Raw genomic sequence first — 26,538 nt, 5'->3', positions numbered from 1 at the left:
GAAAGAGGAGAGATCACAACCAACACCAAAGAAATACAAACAATTATAAGAACATATTACGAGCAACTCTATGCCAGCAAATTAGATAACCTGGAAGAAATGGGTGCATTCCTAGAGATGGATCAACTACCAAAATTGAACCAGGAAGAAATAGAAAACCTGAACAGACCTATAACCACTAAGGAAATTGAAGCAGTCATCAAAAATCTCCCAAGAAACAAAAGCCCAGGGCCAGATGGCTTCCCAGGGGAATTCTATCAGACATTCAAAGAAGAATGAATACCTATTCTCCTGAAACTGTTCCAAAAAATAGAAATGGAAGGAAAACTTCCAAACTCATTTTATGAGGCCAGCATTACCTTGATCCCCAAACCAGACAAAGACCCCATCAAAAAGGAAAATTACAGACAAATATACTTGACGAACATGGATGCAAAAATTCTTGTGAAGATGGATCTTGCCATTTGCAACGACGTGGATGGAACTGGAGGGTGTTATGCTGAGTGAAATAAGTCAATCAGAGAAAGACATATATGACCTCACTGATATGAGGAATTATTAATCTCAGGAAACAAACTGAGTGTTGCTGGAATGGTGGGGGCTGGGAGGGATGGGGTGGCTGGGTGATAGACATTGGGTAGGGTATGTGCTATGGTGAGCGCTGTGAATTGTGCAAGACCTTTGAATCACAGATCTGTACTTCTGAAACAAATAATGCAACATATGTTAAGAAAAAAGAAAAAGAAGAAGATAGCAGGAGGGGAAGAATGAAGGGGAGTAAGTCGGACGGGGAGACGAACCATGAGAGACGATGGAATCTGAGAAACGGACCTGGGGTTCTAGAGGGGAGGAGGGTAGGGGCATGGGTTAGCCTGGTGATGGGTATTAAAGAGGGCACATTCTGCGTGGAGCACTGGGTGTTATGCACAAACAATGAATCATGGAACACTACATCAAAAACTAATGATGTAATATATGGTGATTAACATAACAATAAAAATTTTTTTAAAAATTAATTTCACCAGGTTTTTTTAGAGGGGCTATTAGAAATTTTGAAATCATGTATATGGCTCATATAATATTTCTATCAGTGCTGCTCTAGATCAAGATAGCTAACTACATTTTTCTGGGGAGAAGATTCATAGCATTCCCAAGAGTCTGAAGTCCCAAAGGAGGACACAGTACCTGACAGAATTATAAGGTCACCTCTCTGGCTCCTTCTGGAGGCTGCCCTCATAAGACCTTTTCAGAGAAGAAATTTGTTTTAAAATAAGGCATTTTACCAAATCACTGTACTCTCCCATGAAAGGGAGGTTTTCAGCATCTATCTCTTCTGATGCTCATCCACTGGCTGGCCAGCTTGGAGCAGGCCTAGATATGCTGGTACTGAAAAATCTTAGTTCTTGACAAGAGTTAGCCTTCCAGAGAAGAGTTACAGCGTGAGAACTGCTTTACCTCGCCACCTTCTGCCTCCCTCCCCACACCCACGTCCTCTGCCAAAAAAAGCAGGGTCTTTATTTGAACAAAAATCCTAAAAGGCTGTGAAACTGTTGCATGGCTAATTAAAAACTAAAAGTAAAAACCAAAAAACTAAGCTAAAAGTAATTAAAACTGCTGAACCGAGAAGTTCATGGGGATAGCACAAAAATCAGGTTAGAAGCAAGGAAATTAAAAGCATTCTTTACTTTCCAATAATAAAATACTCCTTGTTAGTCATTTTATAAGTTAAATGACAACACTGAGAGTGGTATATCCTTAATAAAGCAGTTGCAGAGCATTTTATTGTCTCATGCTGTACCATTTGTGTTTCTCTCAGAAAGCTGAACATCGTTACACTCTTCTCTCTGTTTTACATATTGCATATCAGTTCCAGACTTACTAGACCATAAGTTCGTAACTGAGGAAGGGAGGCCAGGAGTGAGACTACCAATGCCAGGACAGGGCCAATTAGGAGATGGTGGAGGTGTGTATAGATTTAAAAAGCACATTCAAAATAATTATTGTTCTGATTTAGCCAGGATAGGTGGTATATTTTGAAGTTTCAAAGAATATTAAAGGATGTATGGTTTGATTCTCAAAAGGGAGCACAAGTGAAAACAAGTTTGAGGATCATGGCCCTAAGTCCACGTTGCTTTCCATGAGAGCAGGGTAGTACAGTTAAATGTCAGCTCACACGTGAGCAAATCAAAATTCTAAGAATTCTTTGTACTGGAGGGAATAACACTGAATAAAATGACCCTGTGTAATTGTCTACTAAGTTCTTTAATCAGAGTAAGTTTGGACTATAAATTTGACATACACAAAGTAGAAGTTTCCTACCTACCTAAAGCATGCCTACACTTATCACCCAAAGTAGGTATACTTGAAAAGTAAACACAGCATTTCAACTTAGTATGATCTTGTAAGGCAGAAAAAAGTCTGTAGGTCACTTTCCTTACAGCCACTTTTCATCCACAAGGAAGGCAAGAGCCATAAACTTTCTCTACAAAACAAGTGGAATCAATGTTAGTACAAGACTGGATTATTAAAAATTTTGAGTTATCACTTCATCACCATCTGGGCCCATGGGAGCAGCAGAGTTGAGAATTAGGGACAAGTTGGAAATTTCCTTAGCCTGTTGGCAGCAGTCACCACGTAGAAATGTTTCTTGATGTTAAGGAGAGAAAAGAAGAAAAAATATATTTTAGACCAATTGCTTTAAGAAGAAAAAATAAAAGGACTTAAACAAGGTTAGCCACTTGGGTTTGTTCAAAACTGAAAACCTAATGGAGAAAACAAATTTGTGGCAAAATTCTAGTAGAACAGCCACACAACTGGGGCATTCTGGAGTGAGTGTGAAGTGAGAAAATACATTATCCCGCCCTTTTTGTGTGAAAAATGGAGCCCACTGGAATACTGTCTTTCAAATTGTGATTCATAATCCACCAGTGGGTCATGAAGTCAAATTGGTGGGTTATGACCAGCACTTTTTTGAGTGAAAACAAATACCACAGAATAGAAAATACCTGAGTACATCACACTCTGTTTAGCAAACGTTGAGATATTTTTATTTCATATGTGTATGTATGTATTTGTATACTTGTATACTGGCTCTCTAGGTAAAGCCTTTTGTTTTTGATTTTTAGTGAGGATCTGAGTTGATATCAAAATGCTGGAAAGCCACTTTCCTGGAGGGCAAATGTTTCTGGGACAGATTTTATGTCCATGGTACCAAAGAATTCTATTTGTAGATAAAAGTATGAAGCTTTTACAACCTAATAGGGTTTTCCCAGCCCCTCTTTCTGAAATATGGAGGAATCAAATCTCAAGCTGCAGGCAATAAGTTCCAAGCCCTTTACTCCTATTGTCATTGAGAACACACGCTCAAACTTCATTCTGTCATTACAAGTGTCCACCTAAGTATGAACTTAATGCCACTTTTATGCCAGTTGGTTTTGGTCGGTGGCATTTTTAATCAAGGTAACAGGTTTTGACATAAGATACTTTTTTCTCCTAAATAATCTTTCTATTTAGAATGAAAATGTAAGTAAAAACTTAGCTACACTTCTTTCAAAGGACACATTAAAAAGACAAATGCTGCCTTTCCTAAGAAAAAACAGATACCTTCCATTTCCTCTGAGCCATGTATTTCTGCAGTAATAATTGGGATTTGAGACGAACTTTGGATTTTGAAGCTTTGGCAGGCAAATTATTCAACCACTCATGTTTCAGGCACTGTGTGGCACTCATTCTGCAGCTGAGAAAAGAGAAGTTGAAGCTGTCAGTTAGGGTTGCCTTTTCTGGTTGTCCAGAAGATGGTTCAGCTGGGTAGGAAGCCCGAGTCAATGGAACGGATTAATCATTTGGCGAGATTCGTGCCACGTACTAAAAAGGAACTCCTCATGTCTAAAATTCCCCTCCTTAGAAGTACAAGAAAGTCATCAGCAAAATGTCCCTGCCCTCTGTAGAGGGACTGTATCCCAGTGATTAGTCACCTCTTCCAGAGAGCTGGGCATCGAGGCATGGAGTAGCAAGGCCAGCTGAGCCTGGAATTGCTCTTAAGAAGTCAAAGAACATGAGCCTTGAAAGAAGCTTGTCTCTCTTTCCAGAGAAAAATGTCAGTTTTGTTCATCTGAATTAAAAATACTTTTCCTCTCATAACTTTTCACCATCAGAAAGAACAAAATAGTAAAGGCCAGGGAACTGTGGGCTGTCTCAGAGCCCAAACTCTTGGGCCTCATCCTGGGTCATTTGCAATTATTTCTTTATGTCTGATGAGTATCAGAAAACTCCATGGTTCCATCCATGACTTGGATATGGCTGCTGAAAACAAAGTAGGCCTTCATTCTCAACAAATGAGGTTTTCTGGCCTGTATTCTGGGGAATAACATCTACATATCTCAACTTTTTTTCAACATTAACCTATTAAAAGTGATAACTTGGTAGTAGAACTAATTTATATATGTGGTCCTTTCTAAAACTCTCTAAATTTTATGCTCCTAGTTGTTTATTTTTTAATTGATTTCCTTCATCTCTTTCCCTGCTACTTTTTTTGCTCCAAAGAGGTAGCGAACTAAGAAACCTTGGACAGAGTTGGTCCAGAGGACACCGCCCAGCACCAGCTTGATATTCACAGCACCCACATGGGTGGTCCCATCAGAATGGTTTGAGAATGACAAGCAATGAAGGGTACCTCTTCTCTTTGACGAGCAGGCGGGAAACAAAGTCCTTGGCCTCCTCAGACAGCCCTTCAAAGGTGTCAGCGTCAAAATCCCAGCTACAGTTCACAATGAAATTCATGGTCTCTGCATCTGTTTCCCCTAGAAATGGGGACAAACCACTGAGTCTACAGAGGAGAGAAAGGACTGTCAGTCTGTAGAAAGCCATTATCTGCCAACACGCAACAACAGGATAGAGGTCTTACAAGGTTCAAGCAACATTAACCAGAACCAAGAGGGTTCAAAAGAAAAGCACCCCCATTACTTCTCCACAGGAAATAGTCCAGTGTGTTCTGTTAGGGGAAGAAGTGGCAGGACTGAAAATTTAGAGGCATGAAGAGTGTTTGAATAAATCCCCAGTCATGTTCACCTATTTTCCTTTTAGCCTGAAGTGAAGAATAAATTGAGACCCAGTCCAATATGTCCACTTATCAGGTACATATTGACTTAATTTAAAAATACCTTAGCATGTCTCTGAGACAGCCTGGCTAGTTTAGAGACTACCCCAGGCCTCAGGGCCCAAAAGAAAACTGGTTTCCTTAGGCCCCTCTAGAGTGAGGCCAGAAAGACAGGACAGTCTAACTGGCTGGACTCGGGCCTCAAACTTCCCCCACCTGATGTGTACACACATACAAAGTGTGGGGACACACGGTAGCAACTGTACCATAATGATAGGTCTGGGAGCAAAGCATGACTTGATTGGGCCTCTGAGGAAAAAGCCAAGGGAAGTCACACAGAAATAAGGATGCTTAGTCAGTGTACATAGCTCCTCTCAGTCCATCCTAACTCTGCTTCCTCAGTCCAGAGAAAAAGGCGCAGGGCAGGAGGGACAAGGTTAGATGATGCAGCAGTCAGTGTCCTGCCCTGTCCATCTCCTCTCCTTACTACTCTGCTGTACTGCATTTCCTGGCTGGAGAACTTTCTCTCCAGGCGAAGCTGCTTTATCCACCCAGAAGTTTCAGGAAACCAGTGGCCTCGGCATCAGCTCACAAGCAATGATTGATAAGAGTTGGTGTATAAATACCCTAAGTCCCTCCCTGCTCAGATAGAATAACTGTGAAGGGCTGTTCCACGATGGATCCCAGACTTCCCTCGCAGGATTCAACTCCAGTTGCCCACAGTGGTAAGTGGCTGAATAGCACATGCTTTACTGGTGTCCTCCCCTGTCTCACTTCCCTACTCCTCTGTTGCTGTTTCCTGGGAACACCTCTCAAATGACTCACACTCAAAGTTTTGCTGCTTCTAAGGATACCCAAACTAAGACAGATGGCCCCTATTCTCACTGGGAGCCAGGCTTCTGGGCACTCACAGCATGTAGATGATGACTCCCACACTCCACATGTCCGTAGGGAAGGACACAAATTCATAGTTGACAACTTCCGGGGCCAGGAACTCTGGAGTGCCGAAGTTCACCTTCAGCTTCTCCCGAGGCTTGTACCTGGGGAAGAGGGGGTGCAAAGGACCATGGGAGTAAGCCCTGAGAGAAGATGTGGAGGCTGGGACTAATTCCAGGTAGGAGCTAGACATTCCCAACCCTTCCTGTCTGCCATGTTGTCTGGACCTCCCAACCCACCATATGCAGTTTACTGAGTAATCATTATACCCTTGGCCCCAACTTCAGACTTTCCTAAGTCACTAGGAAGAATCAGAAAACCACAGCCCCTCTCCCTCCAAGCAATTACAACGTGAAAAGGAGAGATGATCAATATATCTTATTCAGCATGTAGCCACATGAACAAGCACAAACAAATTGGATAGCAGCTGTCTGGAGGTCTGCTCTCGTGATGTGAGCAATTTGGTTGGCGAGATGACAGTAAGAATTAGAAAAAGCAAATATGCTCAATATCACTAATTATCAGGAAAATACAAATCAAAACCACAATGAGATACCACTGCCCATCATGACTCCTATAAAACAACCAAACAAACAAAATACCAGAAAATAGCAAGAGCTGGCTAGGATGTAGAGAAATTGGAACCCTTGCTGGTGGGAATGTAAAGTGGTGCTGTTGCTATGGAGAACAGTATGGCAGTTCCTCAAAAAAATTAAAAATAGAACTACCACATGATCCAGCTATCCCACTTCTGGGCGTATATCCAAAAAAAACTGAAAGCAGAATCTTGAGATGTTTACATACCCATATTCATAGCAGCATTATTCATAATAGACAAATGGAGGAAGTAACCCAAGTAAGTGTCTATCGGTGGATGACTGCATAAGTAAAATGTGGTAGATACGTACAGTGGAATATTATTCAGCCTTACAATATAAGGCAGTTCTGACACATGCTGCAATATGGGTGAACCTCCAGGACATTATGCTAAGTGAAAGAAGTCAGTCACAAAAAGACAAATACTGTATGGTTCCACTTTGATAAGGTACCTAGAGTGGTCAAAGTCAGAGACAGAGGGTAGAATGGTAGTTTCCAGGTGCTGGAGGCAGGAGGAAAATGACCAGTTATTTAACTGGTATAGAGTTTCAGTTTTTGCAAGATGAAAAGAGTTCTAGAAATTGCGTATATATTTAACACTATTGAATTAAATTTAAAAATGGTTAAGATGTTAAGTTTTATGTTATGTGTATTTTACACAATTACAAAAAGAATAAGAATTAGAAAAAAGGTTCTGGGCACCTGGGTGGCTCAGTCAGTTAAGTGTCTGCCTTTGGCTCAGGTCATGATCCCAGGGGCTTGGGATTGAGCCCCACGTCACGTCGGGCTCCCTGCTCAGCAGGAAGCCTGCTTCTCCCTCTGCCTCTGCCCCTGCTCGTGCTTCCTCTCTCTCTCTTTCTCTCTCTCAAATCAATAAAAGAGCGCATGCTGAGTGAGAGAGAGCATAAGCAGGGGGAGGGGAAGGGGCAGAGGGAGAAGCAGACTCCCCGTTGAGCAGGGAGCCCGACACAGGGCTCAGTCCCAGGATGCTGGGATCATGACCTGAGCCGAAGGCAGACATTCAACCAACGGAGCCACCCAGGCGCCCCAGTAAATAAAATCTTAAAAAAAAAAAGGTTCTGGACAGGAAGATTAATAAAGGTTAGAAAGAGAGTTGATGGCTGAGTGGGAAAGGGGATGGCTAAAAGTGGTTTTTAGAATTTTTAGTCTTTTAGAAAGTCTTTAGCTAAAATGTAATGGGCAACAACCAAGATGTCCTTTAGTAGGTGAGTAGATAAATAAACTGTGGTACATCCAGACAGTGGAATACTATTCAGTGCTAAAAAGAAATGAATTATCAAGCCATGAAAAGACATAGAGGAAACAAGTCCACAGTAGTAAGTGAAAGAAGCCAGTCTGAATAGGCTACTGTATGATTCCAACTAGAGGTCATTCAAGAAAGGGCAAAACTATTGAGACATAAAAAGATCAGTGGTTGCCAGGGGTTGGGGTGGGGAGAGGAAGGGAGAGATAAATAGGTGGAGAACAGAGGATTTGTAGGCTTAAAAATACTCCATATGGTACCATAACGATGGATACGTGTCATTATACATTTGTCCAAACCCACAGAATGTCCAACACCAAGAGTGAACAGTAATGTAAAGTATGGTCTTTGAGTGATAATATGTCAGTGTAAGTTCATCTATGGTAACAAATGTACTACCCTGTACTACCCTGGTCAGGGAGGCATGACTGGGAGCAAGGGGTATATGGGAAATCTCTGCACCTTCCCCTCAATTTCACTGTGAACCTAAGATTGTTCTTAAAAAAAAAGTATTAATTGATAAAATATAATGGGCACTTCCTGTTTGCCAGGCTAAAAGTTTTACATATATATAATCTCTTCTCATTCTTAAACAGCCCCATGAAGTCTGTAAGATTACTGTCCGCATCTTACAGATAAGGCAATTGAGAATAAAATGAATATTCTGCCAATGTGCCCTGCTTCCCTTAAGCCAGGGAAGTGACTGTGAAAGAGCTTTCTCTTCCAAATTTGCTGAGAGCCAGATAAATGCAGACCTGGGCCAACACAGCCTACATTCATCCAGTGAAGGAGCTAAAAGGATCATCATGGTAGCCTTGTTGAGCGGGAAGCAAGGGACCTAGAAGAGAGCAGGAACCATCCTCTGGCAACATGCTGCTCCCCTACCCTGGCAGCTGACTCAGGGCCGGGGAGCCGAGCTGAAAGGGACAACAAGCAGCCTACTATGCTCAAACAAGTCCCCATGGAAGGCCACAGCCTCCAGCACCTCAGGGCCAATAATCAGAAGAGGACAATATAGTATTTGATTCATTGTATGAGGAAAAAAAAACCTTTGTTAAGTAAATGGATGAAGAAGCCTTGATGAAGATCTTAATTTTGGTTTTGTTGTAAAATAGTGTGTTGTTTTCTTTTGAAAATGTACAAAATATCTATCACTAGATAGTAAGTTAATATTTGTGTAGAAGTGAAAATTGGTTTGTGTTTCCAGCAAATGTATTTGCAACTATGATGTGGTCAGTGCTTTGTGATATAAATGTACTTTTTCAATGTGTACTTTCACTTTTTTAAATGCATGTTTCGTGTTTCACAATAAAAGATCTGAAACCTCCCTCCATCCCCCGCAAGAAAGGAGAGAAGAAGGAAAAAGAGAGGAGAGAAGACCCAGGCTCTCAGCCCCTGGAAGCCACCTTCCCAGAGGCTGCATGATTGTTCTCACTGCTTCATCTTGCCCCATAGCCACATCCTGTACCACACAACTTTGTAGCTCACTCCACTAGAGGCAACATATATTGCCCCACCCCAATGACACTGGGCCCAGCCATACGAGCAGTCGGGGGAGTGACAGCGGGCCCATCCAAGCTAGACTGTAAAAGCCTGCCCTCTAGTTCCTCTGCCATCACCATGAGGAGAGAATGGGAGACGCATGGAGCAGATCCGTCCTTGGACCCAGGATCTGCATCCTGGATCCAAGCCGTGTCAGCTCAGTGACTGGGAATCAGTGATTCCGGACCAGTGGTGCATGGGTAAATATTTAACAACCAGCCATCTGATTAAAACAAAACAAAACAAAAGTCCTGATTTGCAGCATTTGCCATTTTCAGTGGTATAAATACTGATTTCACTATGACTGATTGCAAACTACCATCCTGACATCACTAAACGCAGAGCTGGGAAGAGACTTGCCATAGCACACCATTCCACGGCCTTCCCACTGTACACATACAACAGGCACAAATGACCTCAGGAGTAGTGAAATGTAGTAAAATAATTAGGAAGTGGTAACATCTGAAAATGTAATCTTTGTTTTTCATATAAGTTCGTTAATTGTTAATTAACAGTATGTTTTAACAACTGTTTACAAGGTTCCTTATCATGAGCTGCTATGAGTTGGGTCCAGCATACCGCTCCCCCAGCTGGCTTGTAAATGGGTGGATGAGAAGAAATGACTGTTTTAAGCCTCTGCAATTTGGGGTGGTTTGTTTTTTCTTTTTAAAGATTTTATTTATTTATTTGACAGAAAGACAGAGACAGTGAGAGAGGAAAACAAGCAAGGGAAGTGGCAGAGGGAGAAGCAGGCTTCCCGCTGAGCAGGGAGCCCGATGCGAGGCCCCTGGGATCATGACCTGAGCCGAAGACAGATGCCTAACGACTGAGCCCCTGGGGTGGTTTGTTATACAGTAGTACTGTGGCAGCGACTAACCCCAAAGCCAGGTCAAAATATCCACCAAGACCCCCTCTCCAAATTCCTAGCATAAGGCCCTCTGTGACCATAGAGTCACATATGAGGTGGCAGCCTCATGGAGGCTGGGGTGGGCACCTCCTTGCCCTGCCAAAGGATCTGATGAAATAGGCTTGGATTCCAATCTGAGCACCGGACTGGCAGTCAGGAAGCCGAACCCTGCACCCAACATTCTGGAGACCAAACTTAAATAAGATATTTCCCAACCCAACCCCATCCTTTACCCTTGATAGGTTCCCTTCTTAGACCCACTGATGGGTCTCACCGCCCAGCCTGGTGTAACGCTGGTCCCTCTTGCTGGATGTCATGGCCTCTGAAGATCTGTGTGTGCCAAACCTCCCCCACAACTGGCTCCATGACTGGGGCCATCCCCCCAATGAAAATCTCAGCATCTTCTAATAGCTCCACCCAGAAATACCACTTTACTTTCTACAGTTTGTATTATAGGGGAAAACTGGCTTTTCCTCCTTCTTTACAAACATTTAATACTTCTGGCATATAAAATATGCTCTCTCAACCTGCACATTGCCCCCACAGAGTCTTCTTCTTCTTAGGACATGCTTCCCAGGAAGCAGGCCAATCTGGCAAAATCCAATTTGCCAAATGATCCTTTTGCCCAATGGCCAGGTTGCCAGACTGTTGAGGGTGTTTTTGATGTTTTCCTTTCACCTCCCCACTGGAAGCTGGGCCTCCGTCAGCCCAGCTCTTGCTGAGTGCGGTTTCCTGAGTATCACATGTTTCAGACACCTGCACTTCCCCAGTGCCCAGGAGTTTCACATGGCGACCTTCTCTTCAATGTGGTTCCCCATGTTTATTTTCTTGGACTTGCCCTCCATCTCTGGGGCATTGGCAAAATTATTGTCATCAATGCCTTTGCCCCGGTTAAGAAATTTATCTGACAGTTTGGGATGGATGGCTGAGAGTTTGGGGATAGACTTTGACTAACATGCTTGGTAAGTTGGCCCACAGCCCTTTTCACTTCCCCACCAGGTAACTTAGTGGCCTATAGGATAATGTTCCAACATTCAGGACTCCTTATTAACGCCCTCATCTTCACTGTATCTTCCTCCCCCGATCCCACCCCAGCTCCTGCCCTCCCCAAGAGATCCTGTGCATGCATGGTGTACATCCTATACCAGCACCCAACTTCCACACACCCCCACCACTCCCACCCCCACCTCACCCTCCCACCCCCTCACCCCCCATATGCTGGAGCCGGTTCTCACCGGTACATGACAGTCAGTTGTGCCCATCTCCTCCCAATCTGCATTCAGTGACATCATGTTGGTAGGTTGAACTCAGCTAAAATTAGCAAAGGCTACAAGTCAAACCCATTCCCCACCCCCCATCCCCAGAGCTGATAAACATTTACCAGCATACTACTGCCTGCAGATAACCACACCCTGTCCATCTCTCCCTTCCAACCACTCAGAGAAGCCTTCCCAGAATCCAGGAGCCTCAGCTGGCAAATCCTTGCTCTGAATTCAGTTTGTCACTGTAAATACTCATTTGGCAACTGGACATCTGGCAGTTGGGAGGGTACTACATACACATTTGGGAGGGTGTGCATGCTCAGCGAAGACAGTATTGCCCCACTTATGTGAGCATTGGTTCTTGGAAGTGCAAAAAAGTCTTAGCTAGGGCACCTGGGTGGCTCAGTTGGTTAAGCAACTGCCTTCGGCTCAGGTCATGGTCCTGGAGTCCCAGGATCAAGTCCCGCATCGGGCTCCCTGCTGAGCAGGGAGTCTGCTTCTCCCTCAGACCCTCCCCCCTCTCATGTGCTCTCTCTCATTATCTCTCTCAAATAAATAAATAAATAAATCTTTAAAAAAAAAAAAAGTCTTAGCTATTACAATGCTTTGTGGCTCTCCAAAGGGCCATGGTACATAAACAGACACAAAGGACAACTGCAGCATTAAATTTCATGAGGAGGGGGCCTGGTGATTAGGAAAGAAATGTCTAAAGAGGCTCTTTGGAAGGTAGGCATTGATAATAAAAAATACATTCAGAGACATTGCTCTAGCGGATAATACATGCAAGTGTATAGGATGTATCCCAACTTTATAAGACATTACTTAGGAAAATATTAAGCAATTTTTTACATTATGGATTAAATGTGATTTTGAAATATTTGGGTTGGGGGCTTTGGTATATTGTTCATGAAAAACAGTATACTGTGTAATGGGGATCCTCAAGGTACAGTAGGATTATATGAACTTCCCTCTGCCTTTACTCTCATGACCACACCCTTGGCCTCCCATCCATCATGCAGGCACTGAAAACGCATCTTTCACCCCTACAAAGAGATAAGTAACAGTACCACTTCACCCAATGGGAGAGGGACGTAGGAAGACTGCCACTGTGGTTTTCACTACTACTTCTGGGAGACAGGTCTGGACCCCAGAGGCTGAGGTCAGGCAAGAGGTTCTGTCTCCACTGTGACAAGGCTGTGCTTTCATCCCCTTGTGGATGCAGCAGAGGACACCGCTAGGCTTATAAAGTGACAGAAACAACTTCTTTAATTCAGCTCTAGTGTGAAGACCTACCTAGAAAATATGTGATTCCCAGGGAAATGTCATTCCTGGTGGAAACAGAATTCTGGAGGAAGCCTGGAGGATGGGCACACAACTACCCCATATTTGTAGACTGTGGATGCTTGAAAGTTTGGGGGACAGCCCTCCTCAATGCCAAGAGTCTGTTCCTGCCATTGTGAAGAACCCACACCACTGACTGTGTGTGCCAGGGGCTAGAGTGTTCATCATACATACGACTGGACAGGATTGTAAATCTATCTATTGATAAACTCTCCTTCACTATGCTTTAGGCATTTTAAGGGACTTTAAGATATTTTTAAAGTCATATGTTTACTTTATGCAGTCAAACTTGAAAACCTAGCCACCCTCCTAGGATGGGCCTGCACTGTCAAGGTATTATTCCATTTAAATTCCATTCAAAGTTCCATTCAAAACTGCCCCATGTCAGCAGGCATTTCATTTGATCATCATTTTACCAAGATTTAACCCAGTCTTGAGAGGCCCAGAACCACATAGTCTGACACCACCCTACACTGGTACATATGCACAATCCTATTTAAACTACTCACTTCCCAGGGGGCAGGGATGGTTCTGGATACCTCACATAGCGCAGCACATCCTGGCTCCAGGTCCGGGGGATGAATAGAATTGATCTGAGGACCCCCCACGCAGTGGTCCTCCTTTAACCATCACACCCTCTCTGCTCAGACAGGGGGTTTGAAATACAATTAATCCCACAGCCTTTTAAGGAGAAGCAGAGTCCGAAGCATGGAGCCACCCCCACCCCACCCCCCCACCCCCAGGTAATAACAAGGCCTATCTGCACAATCAAAGGCTACCAGCCTCTAAGTGACAGAGCTTTCTGTGTCAGTCCCAAAACTCAAAAATAGGCTGAACTGTGGGTAACCACATCCAAAAGAGCCACCAGCAGCCCCCCAGGAGTTTTATCAAAGTGCCAAAATACAAACCTCTTACCTTCTGGCCAGTCCAAAGTCAATGATCTTAATTTGATGTCCTGTCTGATTGACACACAGTATGTTCTCCGGCTGGGAAAGAAAGAGAGGTCTGCTTAGCTCAACCAGCAGCCAAGAAGGGGTGCAACTCCCACACTTATGTCAGTATGCCTCAGTTTCCCAGCCTCCAAGAGAATGAATGGGTCAGGACAGTCCTACAGGGATATTTAGATCACGAAAACAAAGTGGGCTGGCGTGAGACATAAGGAGTGCTATGGATTATAGGGAACCAGGGGACTTCTGCCCTGTGTAAAGCAGCTCCAGCCTCTGGTCACCATGCAGGAATGCAGGCCCCAGTTGCTCAAGAGAAGCCAGAGTACAGAGTTTTATGTAAGCTCCATGCTTTTAAATATTGACAACTCAAATTTTTTTTAATTTTTTTATTGTTATGTTAATCACCATATATTACATCATTTGTTTTTGATGTAGTGTTCCATGATTCATTGTTTGTTCATAACACCCAGTGCTCCATGCAGTACGTGCCCTCTTTTATACCCATCACCAGGCTAACCCATCCCCCTACCCTCCTCCCCTCTAGAACCCTCAGTTTGTTTTTCAGAGTCCATCATCTCTCATGGTTCCTCTCCCCCTCTGACTTACTCCCCTTCATTCTTCCTCTCCTGCTATCTTCTTCTTTTTCTTTTTTCTTAAAATATGTTGCATTATTTGTTTCAGAAGTACAGATCTGTGATTCAACAGTCTTGCACAATTCACAGCGCTCACCGTAGCACATACCCTCCCCAATGTCTATCACCCAGCCACCCCATCCCTCCCACCCCCAACCACTCCAGCAACGCTCAGTTTGTTCCTGAGATTAAGAATTCCTCATATCAGTGAGGTAATATGATACATGTCTTTCTCTGATTGACTTATTTCACTCAGCATAACACCCTCCAGAGCTACCATTCGATCCAGCAATTGCACTACTGGGTATTTACCACAAAGATACAAATGTAGGGACCCGAAGGGGTACGTGCACCCCAATGTTTATAGCAGCAATGTCCACAATAGCCAAACTGTGGAAAGAGCCAAGATGTCCATCGACAGATGAATGGATAAAGAAGATGTGGTATATTGACAACTCAAATTTAAACATAAGTCCATGTGCGGGAGTTAAACGGAATACCTCTGTGATGTAGACTTGGCCCACAAGCTGCTTATTTGAGACTATTGGCTTGCAGTCACGTTTCCAAACCCTGGCTGCTCATTAGAATGATCAGGGGAGCTCTCGAAAGTCCTAGTGTCCAGGCTCCAACACTGACCAGTTATATTACAGAATCTCCGGGGTGGGAACCAAAGCTTCAGTAGTCTGGTCAAGGAGATCAGAGCTGCTCAATATCAATCTCCCATTTTGTGGTGACAGCTGTGACCCATGGGATGGAGGTGGTGGTCTTGATATGCTTCTCCTCTCAAGTTCTTCAGATCAGCTCTGAGGCTCAGAGGGAGCCTGGAACGATGCTTGCTGCTTGTGCAAAACAAATTTGGGGGTGGGTGCACGTGGAGGGTTTATGGTAGAACAGCCCTGGAGACCTGAGGCCGGGTGCCTGAGATCTAGGAGTCTATGATCTGGGTCTGTGTCCCTAGATGAGTCCCTTCCCATTCCTGAAACCTCAGTGTTTCCATCTATAAAATGGGAATGATAACCACTTCCTGCCTTCCTCCTGGGAAGGTAAGAGGATCAAATCGCATAACATGCATGAAAACATTGTACAGGTTTCAAAGCAAATGTCAGGTACTATTTCTCCCAACAGAAGGTTTTATTGTTATTTATGTTACAATGGAGTCATGCAATTCCTAGGTTAGGAGCAGGAGAATGGTGACTTAAAGTCTCCATCTCTTCATTATAAGGTCTAGAACAACACTGTCTGATAGAACTATAATATGAACTACATATACAATTTAAAAATTTTCTAGCAGCTGATTAAAAAGGTAAAAAGAAATAAGTGAACTTAATTTTTATAACAGCATTATTGAAATATAAATAATATAAACAATAATGATGATATCATAAAAGTCATCATTTTAAAGAGTACAATTCCATGGGTTTTAGTATATTCAGAGAGTTATGTAATGATCATCACTATCTAATTTAAGAATATTTTTGTCTCTTCCAAAAAAACACAACTCATACCCATCTGAGGTCATTCTTCATTATCTCCCACCCCTAAATCTTGTAACCACTAACATATTTTCTGTCTCTTTGGATTTGCCATTTGGACATTTCATAAAATGAATTATACAAATACTGGCCTTTTGCATCTGGCTTCTTTCATTTAGCATAATGTCCTTGAGGTTCATCCATATTGTAGTATGTATCAGTACCTCCCTCATTTCTTTTCAGAGCTGAATAATATTCCATTGTATGGATATACCATATTTGTGTATCTATTCATCTGTTGGTGAATATTCAGGTTGTTTTCACTTTAGGGCTATTATGCATAATGCTGCTAAGAACATTTATGCACAAGTTTTGGTATTGACTTATGTTTTCGATATTCTTGAGTACATACCTGGAGGTAAAATTACTGGGTCATGTGGTAACTCTGCATTTAACATTTTAGGAACTGCCAAACTGTTTTCTAAAGTGGATGCACAGGGCGCCTGGGTGGCTCAGTTGGTTAAGCGACTGCCTTCGGCTCAGGTCATGATCCTGGAGTCCCGGGATTGAGTCCCACATCGGGCTTCCTGCTCAGCAGGGAGTCTGCTTCTCCCTCTGACCCTCCCTCTCGTGCTTTCTATCTCTCATTCTCTCTCTCTCTCTCAAATAAATCAATAAAATCTTTAAAAAAAATAAATAAAGTGGATGCACAAATTTACAATCTCATCAGCAAAATATGAGAGTTCCAATTTCTCCACAACATAACCAATGCTTCTTGTTGTCTGTCATTTTTATTTTTTATTTTAGCTTAGTCTGATGGGTGTGAAACAGTATTTCACTGTAGTTTTGATTTGTACTTCTCTAATGACTAATGATGTTGTAAATCTTTTCATGTGCTTATCGTCCATTTGTATATCTTTATTGGATAAATGTCTATTGAAATCCTTTGCCCATTCTAAAATTTGTCTTTCAATTATTGAATTGTAAGATTTATTTACATATTATAGATACAAGTCTTTTATCAGATATATTGTTTGGAAATATTTCTCCCATTCTGTGGGCTGTCATTTCACTTTCATGATGATATCCTTTGAAGCATAAAGGTTTTTAATTTTGATAAAGTCTAATTTATCTATTTTTCTTTCCTAGCTTTTGCTTTTGAGTCATTTCTAAGAAATCATTGCCTAATAATCCAAGGTCACAAAGATTTAGTCCTATGTTTTCTTCTAAGAATTTTATAATCTTAGGTCTTACATTTAAGTCACAATCCATTTTTTGTGTATAGTATGAGTGTATTCTTTTGCATGTGGTTATCAAGCATGGTGTCCATTGAAAAGAGTATCCTTTCCTCGTTGATTTGTCATGGCACAGTTATCAAAAAATCAAGTGACCACAAATATAAGGGTTTGGTTTTGGATTCTCAATTGTATGCCATTGAGCTATCTATTCATCCTCATACACATAACTCATTGTTTTGATTTCTGTAGCTTAGCTGTAAATTTTGAAATTGGGAAATGTGCATCCTTCAACTTTGCTCTTCTTTTTCGAGATTGTTTTTGCTATTCTGCATCTCTTAAATTTCCATCTGGATTTCAGGATGAGTGCATTAATTTCTGCAAAGAAGCCAGCTGCAATTTTGATAGAGATTGTGTTCAATCTGTAGATCAGTTAGTGCCATCTTAACAAAATTAAGTTTTCCAATCTATGACCATGGGATGTTTTTACATTTATAGGTCTTCTTTAAATTCTTCTAATAATTTTCTGTGGTTTTTAAGAACATATGTCTTGCACTTCATCTGTTAAATTTATTCCAACGTATTTTATTGTTTTTGATATTTCAGTAGTCCCCCCTTCTTCATGGAGGATACATTCCAAGACCCCCAGTGGATGCTCAAAACAACAGATAGTACCGAACCTTATATATGCTATGTTTCTTCCTATTTATACATACCTATGATAAACTTATAGATAACCTATAAATTAGGCACAGTAAAAGATTAACAATGAATAACAAAACAATTATGAAAATATACTATAATAAAAATTACGTGAATGTGGTCTCTCTTTCTCAAAATATTTTTTTCTACTATACTCACCCTTCTACTTGTGATGACATGAGATGACAAAATGACTATGTGATGAGAAATGAGGTGAATGACATAGGCATTATGATGTAGTGTTCATCTACTATTGACCTTCTAACCATATATCAGAAGGACGATCATCTGTTTCTGGACTGTGATCAACCACAGGTGACCAAAACCATGGAAAATGAAACCAGTGATAAGGGGAGGACTACTATATTGTGTATAGAATATTTTTCTTAATTTTATTTACCGATTGTTGATTGCTAGTTATAGAAATACAATTGATACTTATACATTTGTCTTATATCCTTTAACCTTGCTGAACTCATTTATTTATTCTAATAGTTTCCCTCTACCCTCCTTAGGATTTTGTATATGCAAGATCATGTCATCTGAGAATAGAGACAGTTTTACTTCTGCCTTTCCAAACTGTATGCCTTTTATTTCTTTTCTCATCTAACTGTCCTGGTTAGAACCTCAAACACAATGTTTAATAGTAGTGGCAAGAGCAGACATCCTTGTTTTGTCCCTGATCTTAAGGGGAGAGCATTCAACCTTTTACTATTAAGTATAATGTTAGCTGTGGGTTTTCCATAGATGGCTTTTATCAGGTTGAAGAAGTTCCCTCATATACCTACTTTATCTAGTGTTTTCATCATGAAAAGTTGTCTGAAATTTTCAAATCTTTTTCTGCATCTATTGAAATGATTCTATTGATATGGCATATTAGATTAATGATTTTCATATGTTAAGCCAACCTTGCATTCTTAGGATAAATCCCACTTTGTCATGTGTATAATCCTTTTTATATGTTGTTGTATTCAGTTTGCTAATATTTTATTGATGATTTTTGTATCTATATTCATAAGGGATATTGGTCTATAGTTTTCTTTTCTTGTGATGTTTTTGTCTGCTTTGGGTATCAAAATGAGACTGGCTTCAGGGTGCCTGGCTGGCTCAGTAGGTACAGCGTGTGACTCTTGATCTCAGGGTTTCTAGTTCAAGCCCCACATTGAGTGTAGAGATTACTTGAAAATAAAATCTTTAAAAAAAAAGATAAGACTGGCCTCATAAAATGAGTTAGGAAGTGTCCCCTTATCTTTTATTTTTTGGAAGAGTTTGTGAAGAATTGGTGTTAATTCTTCTTCCAATTAAATCTTCTTTAAATTGGTAGAATTCACCAGTGAAGCCACATGAGCCTCAGCTCTTCTTTGTGGGTAGTTTTTGATACTAATTCCATCTCTCGTTACAGGTCGATTCAGATTTTCTATTTCTTCTTGAGTCAGTTTTCAGTGGTTGTGTCTTCCTGAGAATTTGTTCATTTTATCTAAATTATCTAACTTGTTGGCATATAATCTTTCATATTATTCCTTTATAATCCTTTTTTCTTTCTGTAAGGCTAGTAGTGATGTCCTCTCTTTCAGTTCTGATTTTAGTAATTTGAGTATTTTCTCTTTTTGTCTTGGCCAATATAGCTAGCTACAGATTCAACAATTTACTGATCTTTCCAAAGACCCAACCTTTGGTTTCATTGATTTTCTCTATTGTTTATCGATTCTCTGTTTCATTTATTTCTGCTCTACTCTTTATTATTTCCTTTCTCCTGCTGCTTTGAGTTTAACTTACTCTTCTTTGTTTCATTTCTTAAGGTGGGATCTTAGATTATTGATTCAAGATATTTCTTCTTATTTAATACTGGTGTTTGCAGCTACAAATTTCCTCCTGCTTTAGATGCATCCCATAAGGTCTAGTATGTTGTGTTTTCATTTTCATTCATCTTAAAATATTTTCTAAAACTTAACTCCAATAATATATTTTCTTTAACCCAGTATGCCTAATATTTTATCATTTCAATGGATTATCAATATGGAAAATATTGATATTTTCCATTCTTTTCTCATATTAAGACTTAGAAATCTAGTGTGTATTTTATATTTACAGCACATCTCAATTCAGATACTAAATTTTCATCAGAAATATTTTAGATGTACTAAGATTTCATGAAATTTATAGTTGAAAAATAAATTCACATACCAAAGTCATTCCAAATATACTTAAAAGTATACTAATAACTAAATAGAGTGTCAGCTTTTAAATTTAAATAAATTAAAATTAATAAGATTTAAAATTCAGTTCTTCAGTCACACTAGCCACATTTCAAGTGTTTAATAGACATATGTGGGTTTGTGGTTATTGTATTAGATAGCAGCCCTGGGGCTCTTTCTCCATGTGCTTTTGTTTTGTTTTTTGGGTTTTTTTTTTAACATCTAGGGGCACATGGGTGGCTCAGGCAGTTAAGCATCTGCCTTCAACTCAGGTCATGATCCCAGGGCCCTGGGACCAAGCCCTGCATCAGGCTCCCTGCTCAGCAGGGAGTCTGCTTCTCCCTCTCCCTCTGCCTACCACTCTGCCTACTTGTGCTCTCTCTCTGTCAAATAAATAAATAAATCTTTTTAAAAAATAAATAAACATCTGAAGGATTTTTTTTTAAGATTTTATTTATTTATTTGTCAGAGAGAGAGAGCAAGAGTGAGAGAGAGCACAAGCAGGGAGAGCGGTAGGCAGAGGGAGAAGCAGGCTCCTCGCTGAGGAAGGAGCCTGATGCAGGACTTTATCCCAGGACCTGAGCTGAAGGCAGACACTTAGCCAACTGAGCCACCCAGGTGTCCCACTTTCTTCATGTTTTAATCCATACAACACCCCTAAGAGGTAGATACTATTATTCCCCATTTTACAATTGATGAGCTTATGCAAGATCAACCAATAAGATCAAGGAACTTACACAAGATCTCAAGGCCAGGAAGGGACTGAACCAACACAAGCCCTGTTCCTGGCTGGGAAATGGGCCTTAGCAATGATCATCTTCTGCTGCAGAGACACAGGGTTGCGCCAAAAGTTTTTTGACCCAGAACCACAGAGCAGAAGGCTGAGCTTCCCTTAACTGCCAACCTCACAGAGCAGCTCATCCAGAAGCTCTGGAATTAGCTCTAGTGATCTAGGAAGCCTGAGGCCAATTTCTCACCATCTCCATCATTTTTCTCAGTACTCCAACCTTAGAGTCTGATGTCAATCAGAAAAGATGGTCAGAAGAAGCAATGTACACCCACAAAGATCTGGCCAACCTACCTCCCACCTTCTGTGGGGAGCCACTGAAATTCCTAAAAGGAGTTGTAGAGAACCACCCTCCTTTTGGCCCAGCAGAGTGGGAAACCACAGAAACAGCCACCATGTATCAAGTGCTTACTACCAACCAGGCACTGCACCCAGTGCACGACACTCCTACCACAATCCTAGTAGACAAAAGAGAGTGTAACACATTCATTCAATGGAATATCACATGGCCCTTAAAGAGAATTAGAAAAGATGTCTACAGTGTACTGTTGACTAAAAAAGTAAGTTTAAAAACAGGGTGTATAGCATGATCACCTTTGTGTGTGTTTGTGTATCATGCCAAACTGCTAAGAGAGGACCTCTTAGCGTGGAGACTGGATGGGAAGAAATTTCACTGTGTATTTTACACATTTCTATATTGTCTATATTTGTTATGTTTCTATTTTAATTTTTTAAACTAATCTTAATTTTTTAAGTTGTTATTTAATTTCCAGGTGTTAGCAAACAGTATAATATTAGTTTCAGGTATACAATTTAGTGATTCAACACTTAAACATACAACACCCAGTGCTCATTACACGTGTACTCCTAAATACCCATCACCTATTTACTCCATCCTCCTACCCCACCTCCCCTCTGGCAACCATCAGTTTGTTCTCCATAATTAAAAGTCTATTTCTTGGTTTGTCTCTCTCTAAAGATATTTTTAAAGAAAAGAAGGTCGGGCGCCTGGGTGGCTCAGACGGTTGGGCGTCTGCCTTCGGCTCAGGTCATGGTCCCGGGGTCCTGGGATCGAGACCCGCATCGGGCTCCCTGCTGAGCAGGCAGCCTGCTTCTCCCTCTCCCTCTGCCTGCCGCTCCCCCTGCTTGTGCACTCTCCCTTTCTGTCAAAAATAAATAAAATCTTTAAAAAAAAAAAAAAAAAGAAAAGAAGGTCATTGTATCATTTAATCTTCAAATAACACTGAACGAATTACCCACATTTTACAGATGAGAGAACTGAGGTTCAGAGAGCCAGCATGACTCATTTACTCCAAAACTAGGAGATGGCAGAGAGCCAGGAACGGAAGCCAGGACCGTCTGTTGATAGAGCTCGTTAAGGTAAGAGAGCAGCAGCAGCTCAGGAACCCTGGGGCCCCTCCCCCCACCACATGCCCAGGTGGAGCCTGACCTTGAGGTCCAGGTGCAGGATGTAGTGTTGATGGAGGTAATGCACACCCTCGCAGATCTGCTTGGTGAACAAGATCACATCCAGTTCGGTCAGCTGGTACTTCTCCTCTGTGATCCGGTCAAAGAGTTCACCCCCATCCACACTGCCAGAGCAAAGGGAGAGGCAAACATTGGCCTAAGTGAGGCTCTCAGAGGACTTGTCCACTCTTATCACCAAGAGTCAAAAGAGGCTGACCCAGGTAAGCCTAAGGGTGCCACTGACATCTGGGGTTTTATGGAGATCTTTGTTCTGGTCTGTTCCCAGCTCAGAGTGCAGGTGGTAAAAAGGAACTGATCGGCCAAAAGGAAGACTGGGGATTGTCTTCAGTGTTGATAATCCAGGCTCATTCTGGATACTCTGGGTCAAAGTTATAAATTCATTTGCCTACAGGGGCCAATTAGTACTTACATGGTAAGAACCCAAAATGGGCAAAAAAGACCAGATGTGAGACAAATGTTTTCATAAAATACAGCCCTTAGTCTATCTTTGTTTTTTCACTCTTGGTAGAGACATGACATGACAAACCCTACCAGAAGGAAAATAGCAACACAAGCAAGAAATAAATGGCCTCTGAGTCCCTGGCCTCAGCTTCAGTGTAGTTGGGAATGGTGAGGACTATGGCAAATGGGAGACTGGTTGCCCTGTCTACAAAGGTCAGCCAGTAGGAGCTCCAGCACACCATTTCCAGCTAGAAATGCAGGTCCAGCTAGATCTTTCACATTTTTAAGAAAAGCAAGATAGCTGGGTTTCAATATGAAATTTCCCAATTTTCAACTGTTAACACCTAAATCAAAATTATTAAAAATTGTGTAGGCCAAGCTGACATATATCTACAGGTCAGTCAGGTTTACTGCTGGTTTATGACAAATGGCTTTATCCTCCATGCTCCATATTGGAGGTGATGACATTCCCTAGATATCCCAGAGAGGGGAAGGGAAAGGGAGAGTTTTGCATAGAGCTACAGCTCCAAGCCCCAGTCCTGAGTCCTGGCCCACAGAGAAGTCACTGCTCCACCTCCCAAGACACTCACTATTCCATGATGAGGGTAAAGCTGTTCTTGCTCTCAAAGGCGTCATAGAGCTGGATCAGGTTCACATGGCTGAGCTGGTTCATGATGTTGACCTCGTTTTTCACATCCTCCTTGCGGAGTCAGACGGGAGAGGAGTTTCCAAGAAATGGGTCGGGAAGATGAGCCAGCTGCGCCTCCCAAGACACATGCATGCCCACATCCTCCTTTCCTGCTCTCACATCAGGCCTCCAACTCACCACCACCCAAACCAGGTTCTTATAACAAAAGGGACCTTAGTTCAAACCCCCCATTCCACAGATAGGAAACCCGAGGCCCAAGAAGGAAACCTGGAGGTCCAGAGGGACCCTGCTGCCCAGGGTGTGAGATGATATGCTGAGCAGAGTGTGGGAGTCATGGAAAAGAGGCAGGGAAGGTGGCAGGGTTCCTGATCAGCATGCAGGGGCCTGGGGGCCAAGAAGGAAGTATAGGAGCCTTGAACGTGGCCCAAGGTACTGGTTGGCCCAGGGCAGATGCCTCACCCGGTCCTTGGCACTCTTCACTTTGATGATCTTGGCTGCCAGCGAGAGGCCTGTGGACTTCTCCGTGCACCTGTGGACCTGGCCAAACCGGCCTCTGCAGAGACATGATGGTACGGCAGGCTGAGAGCCCAAGAGGCTCATTCCATACATGGTGGACCATCCTGTACCCCGGGCTTTCTGATCCTGCCCTTTGTTCATAAACACCATGGGGATTACCCTGCACCCTGGAGGTACTATAGTCATCACCCCCACACCACATGGGTTATCCTGAAACCTAGAGAAGACCTTCTTCATCCTATCACAAGTGGTCTATGCCATATCCCAGGGGCCTACCCTCACGCCACACCACCCGGACTGCCCTACCACCTCCAGTATATGGTTCCCATGCCCATACTGTATGGGCCTCCTGCACCCTATACTTCATCCCATACCATGTGGGCTCTCCTGCACTCACCCACTCTCTGTGGACTATCCAGTCACTAGCATGCTGTGTGCTGTAACCCACTCCAGGCCTTGGCTCCTGATCAACCCCCTCCTGAGAAGCATCCAGGAGCACGCCAGCTCAGGTCTCCAGGTGTTTCTGGCCCACCCCTCCTGCTCTTGCCCCTCATCAAGGCAGAAGCCCACCTACCCTCCCAAGACGTCATGCTGGCACACTGTGTAACCTGCTGAGGTCGAGGTCTCCTTGACACTCACCACCCGGTGTTCGAAGGGGGCTGGTGGGGCTGGGCTGTCATCTGTTTGGGAGACAATAGTCTGTGAGCCTCCTAAGTGCAGCCCGTACCTCTCAGCCACCCGCTTGGGTCAAGAGACAAGCCCCTCACCCTTCTCAAGGATCACCTCATTGGGGTTACCTATATGGCAGAGGAGTAAGTTGAATTTCAGAGAGGTGTGGTGACTGGCCCAATGGCACACAGTGAGTCAGTGACAGATGGGATTCAAACCCAAGTCTCCTATCACCTACAGTGGTATGCTTTGCAAGATGGAGAAGTTCTACCCAGTCTGTTCACTGAAGTTGAGAGGGGACCTGGGGTGGATCAGTGCAGACAGCAGGAAACGGAAGGCACCCTTGAATGGGGTAATCAAGCAGAATTTAATGATGGACTATGTTTGAAGGTACAGGCAGGGCTGCAGACACCAGCCAGGGCAGTGGGACAGGGAGGCAGCTGGAGAAACAAACACCCTCCCTCCCTCCACTTGCACCCTCCGATCTCCTCACAGAGCAAACAGCCCGCGAGGTAGCCCACAGCGGGTCAGCTTCTGGGGGTGCGCCGGCAGTGGACAGTGGACTTGGAGGGGAAACAGAGCACACCAGCCCTTGGAAAGATAAAAATGGCCTAAGTTTTCGGGAAAAATCTTGCCCTTCAGCGGTTGTGTGAACCTAGAAATGTTGCATGAAATAAAGGAACAAAACAGAATACCAAACACAATGACTTAAGCTGGTTTGCGTATTAAGGGCTGGGAGACTCTGTGGCGGGAAGTCAGTGGCTGGGTTGGGGTTTTTTTTGTTTTTTTTTTTTAAGATTTTATTTATTTGACAGAGAGAGACACAGCGAGAGAGGGAACACAAGCAGGGGGAGTGGGAGAGGGAGAAGCAGGCTTCCCGCTGAGCAGGGAGCCCGATGCGGGGCTCGATCCCAGGACCCCGGGATCATGACCTGTGCTGAAGGCAGACGCTTAACGACTGAGCCACCCAGGCGCCCCTGGGTTGGGTTTTTCTGGGCTTGTCACGGTTCACTCAGAGTTCCACCAACAACTCTCATGCCTCTGAAACCATATACCTGGTGCCATGAAAACACGGCTATTTGCTCTTAGTTCATCTTAATAAGAGCAGTTTTTTGCTCCCCGAAGTAGACGTTTGCCTTGAGAGAATATTGCTCATTCCTTTGTGTATCTGCAAAGGCAAGCCCTGAGCCCTGGACCACAAAGCTAACAAGTATGGTTCCTGCTGCTGCTGTTCTTCTGGGACCCGGAAAGGTCTGAGTGTGTGTCACAGCGATTCCAAATCTAGCATCTGGCTTGACGTTTCCTTTGCTGCACACTACGTGCCTTCTGTTCCCGGTGGCTGTACAGCGACCAGGCTTGCACACGCCATTCCTGAGCTAGGCAGCCAGGGGCAGATCCTGGCTGCATCCACACTGTCTCCACGGCCCTGAGCGTGGCCCTTGACCTCTCCTGTGTTTCCATGTATTCCCCACTCCACAAGCCCGTGAGGGTAAACGCCGGCATGGAGGCACCCAGCTCCGCACACAGACAGCCCACAGTCTACGTGGCCTTTGTCACCACCGTGAGCCTCAAAAAGGACTCCGGAGTCTCCTCCTGGTTTCAGCAGCGTTTTAGGAATGAAAGGAGGCCTTTGGCCACATAGGGACCAAGTCGTACAGGTGGAGGGGAAGCAGCTGGAGATGTCACTAAGACAGGGCAACTGCAGAGCCCAGAAGTGGCAAGGGGCCCCGGGGTGACTGCAGAACACACAGCCCTTCCTCAGGGACTTCCCGGAATTCCAGGGCAGGAAATCAGCAAAGGTGGCCTTCCTGCCACCACATGGGATGAGGGCTCAGACCAAGGAGGGTGTGACTATAAGGGC

The 26,538-nt window shown here is 43.1% G+C and overlaps 1 protein-coding gene across 4 annotated transcripts in view; it reads right to left on the bottom strand.

The window, feature by feature from the left end:
- Positions 1–1,729: 1,729 nt before the first annotated feature.
- MYLK3 (myosin light chain kinase 3) overlaps positions 1,730–26,538 on the bottom strand; it is a 51,241-nt gene continuing 26,432 nt past the window's right edge. For all 4 annotated transcript variants that reach the window (XM_027620137.2, XM_027620135.2, XM_027620136.2 and 1 more), the window contains exons 5-13: positions 24,583–24,688; positions 23,952–24,045; positions 23,434–23,543; positions 22,365–22,506; positions 13,860–13,930; positions 6,007–6,135; positions 4,673–4,825; positions 3,604–3,736; positions 1,730–2,646 (exon numbers count right to left, since the gene is read on the bottom strand). In XM_027620137.2, coding sequence (XP_027475938.1) covers positions 2,587–2,646; positions 3,604–3,736; positions 4,673–4,825; positions 6,007–6,135; positions 13,860–13,930; positions 22,365–22,506; positions 23,434–23,543; positions 23,952–24,045; positions 24,583–24,688 — 998 coding nt within the window. In that variant the 3' untranslated portion in view covers positions 1,730–2,586. The remainder of the gene's footprint in view (positions 2,647–3,603; positions 3,737–4,672; positions 4,826–6,006; positions 6,136–13,859; positions 13,931–22,364; positions 22,507–23,433; positions 23,544–23,951; positions 24,046–24,582; positions 24,689–26,538) is intronic.

This window comes from Zalophus californianus, chromosome 17 (genome assembly GCF_009762305.2).
Source record: "Zalophus californianus isolate mZalCal1 chromosome 17, mZalCal1.pri.v2, whole genome shotgun sequence".
In the NCBI taxonomy this organism is placed as follows: Eukaryota; Metazoa; Chordata; class Mammalia; order Carnivora; family Otariidae; genus Zalophus; species Zalophus californianus.
Note: the sequence above shows the minus strand (reverse complement) of the source record. Positions and strands in the feature narration are given on the sequence as shown.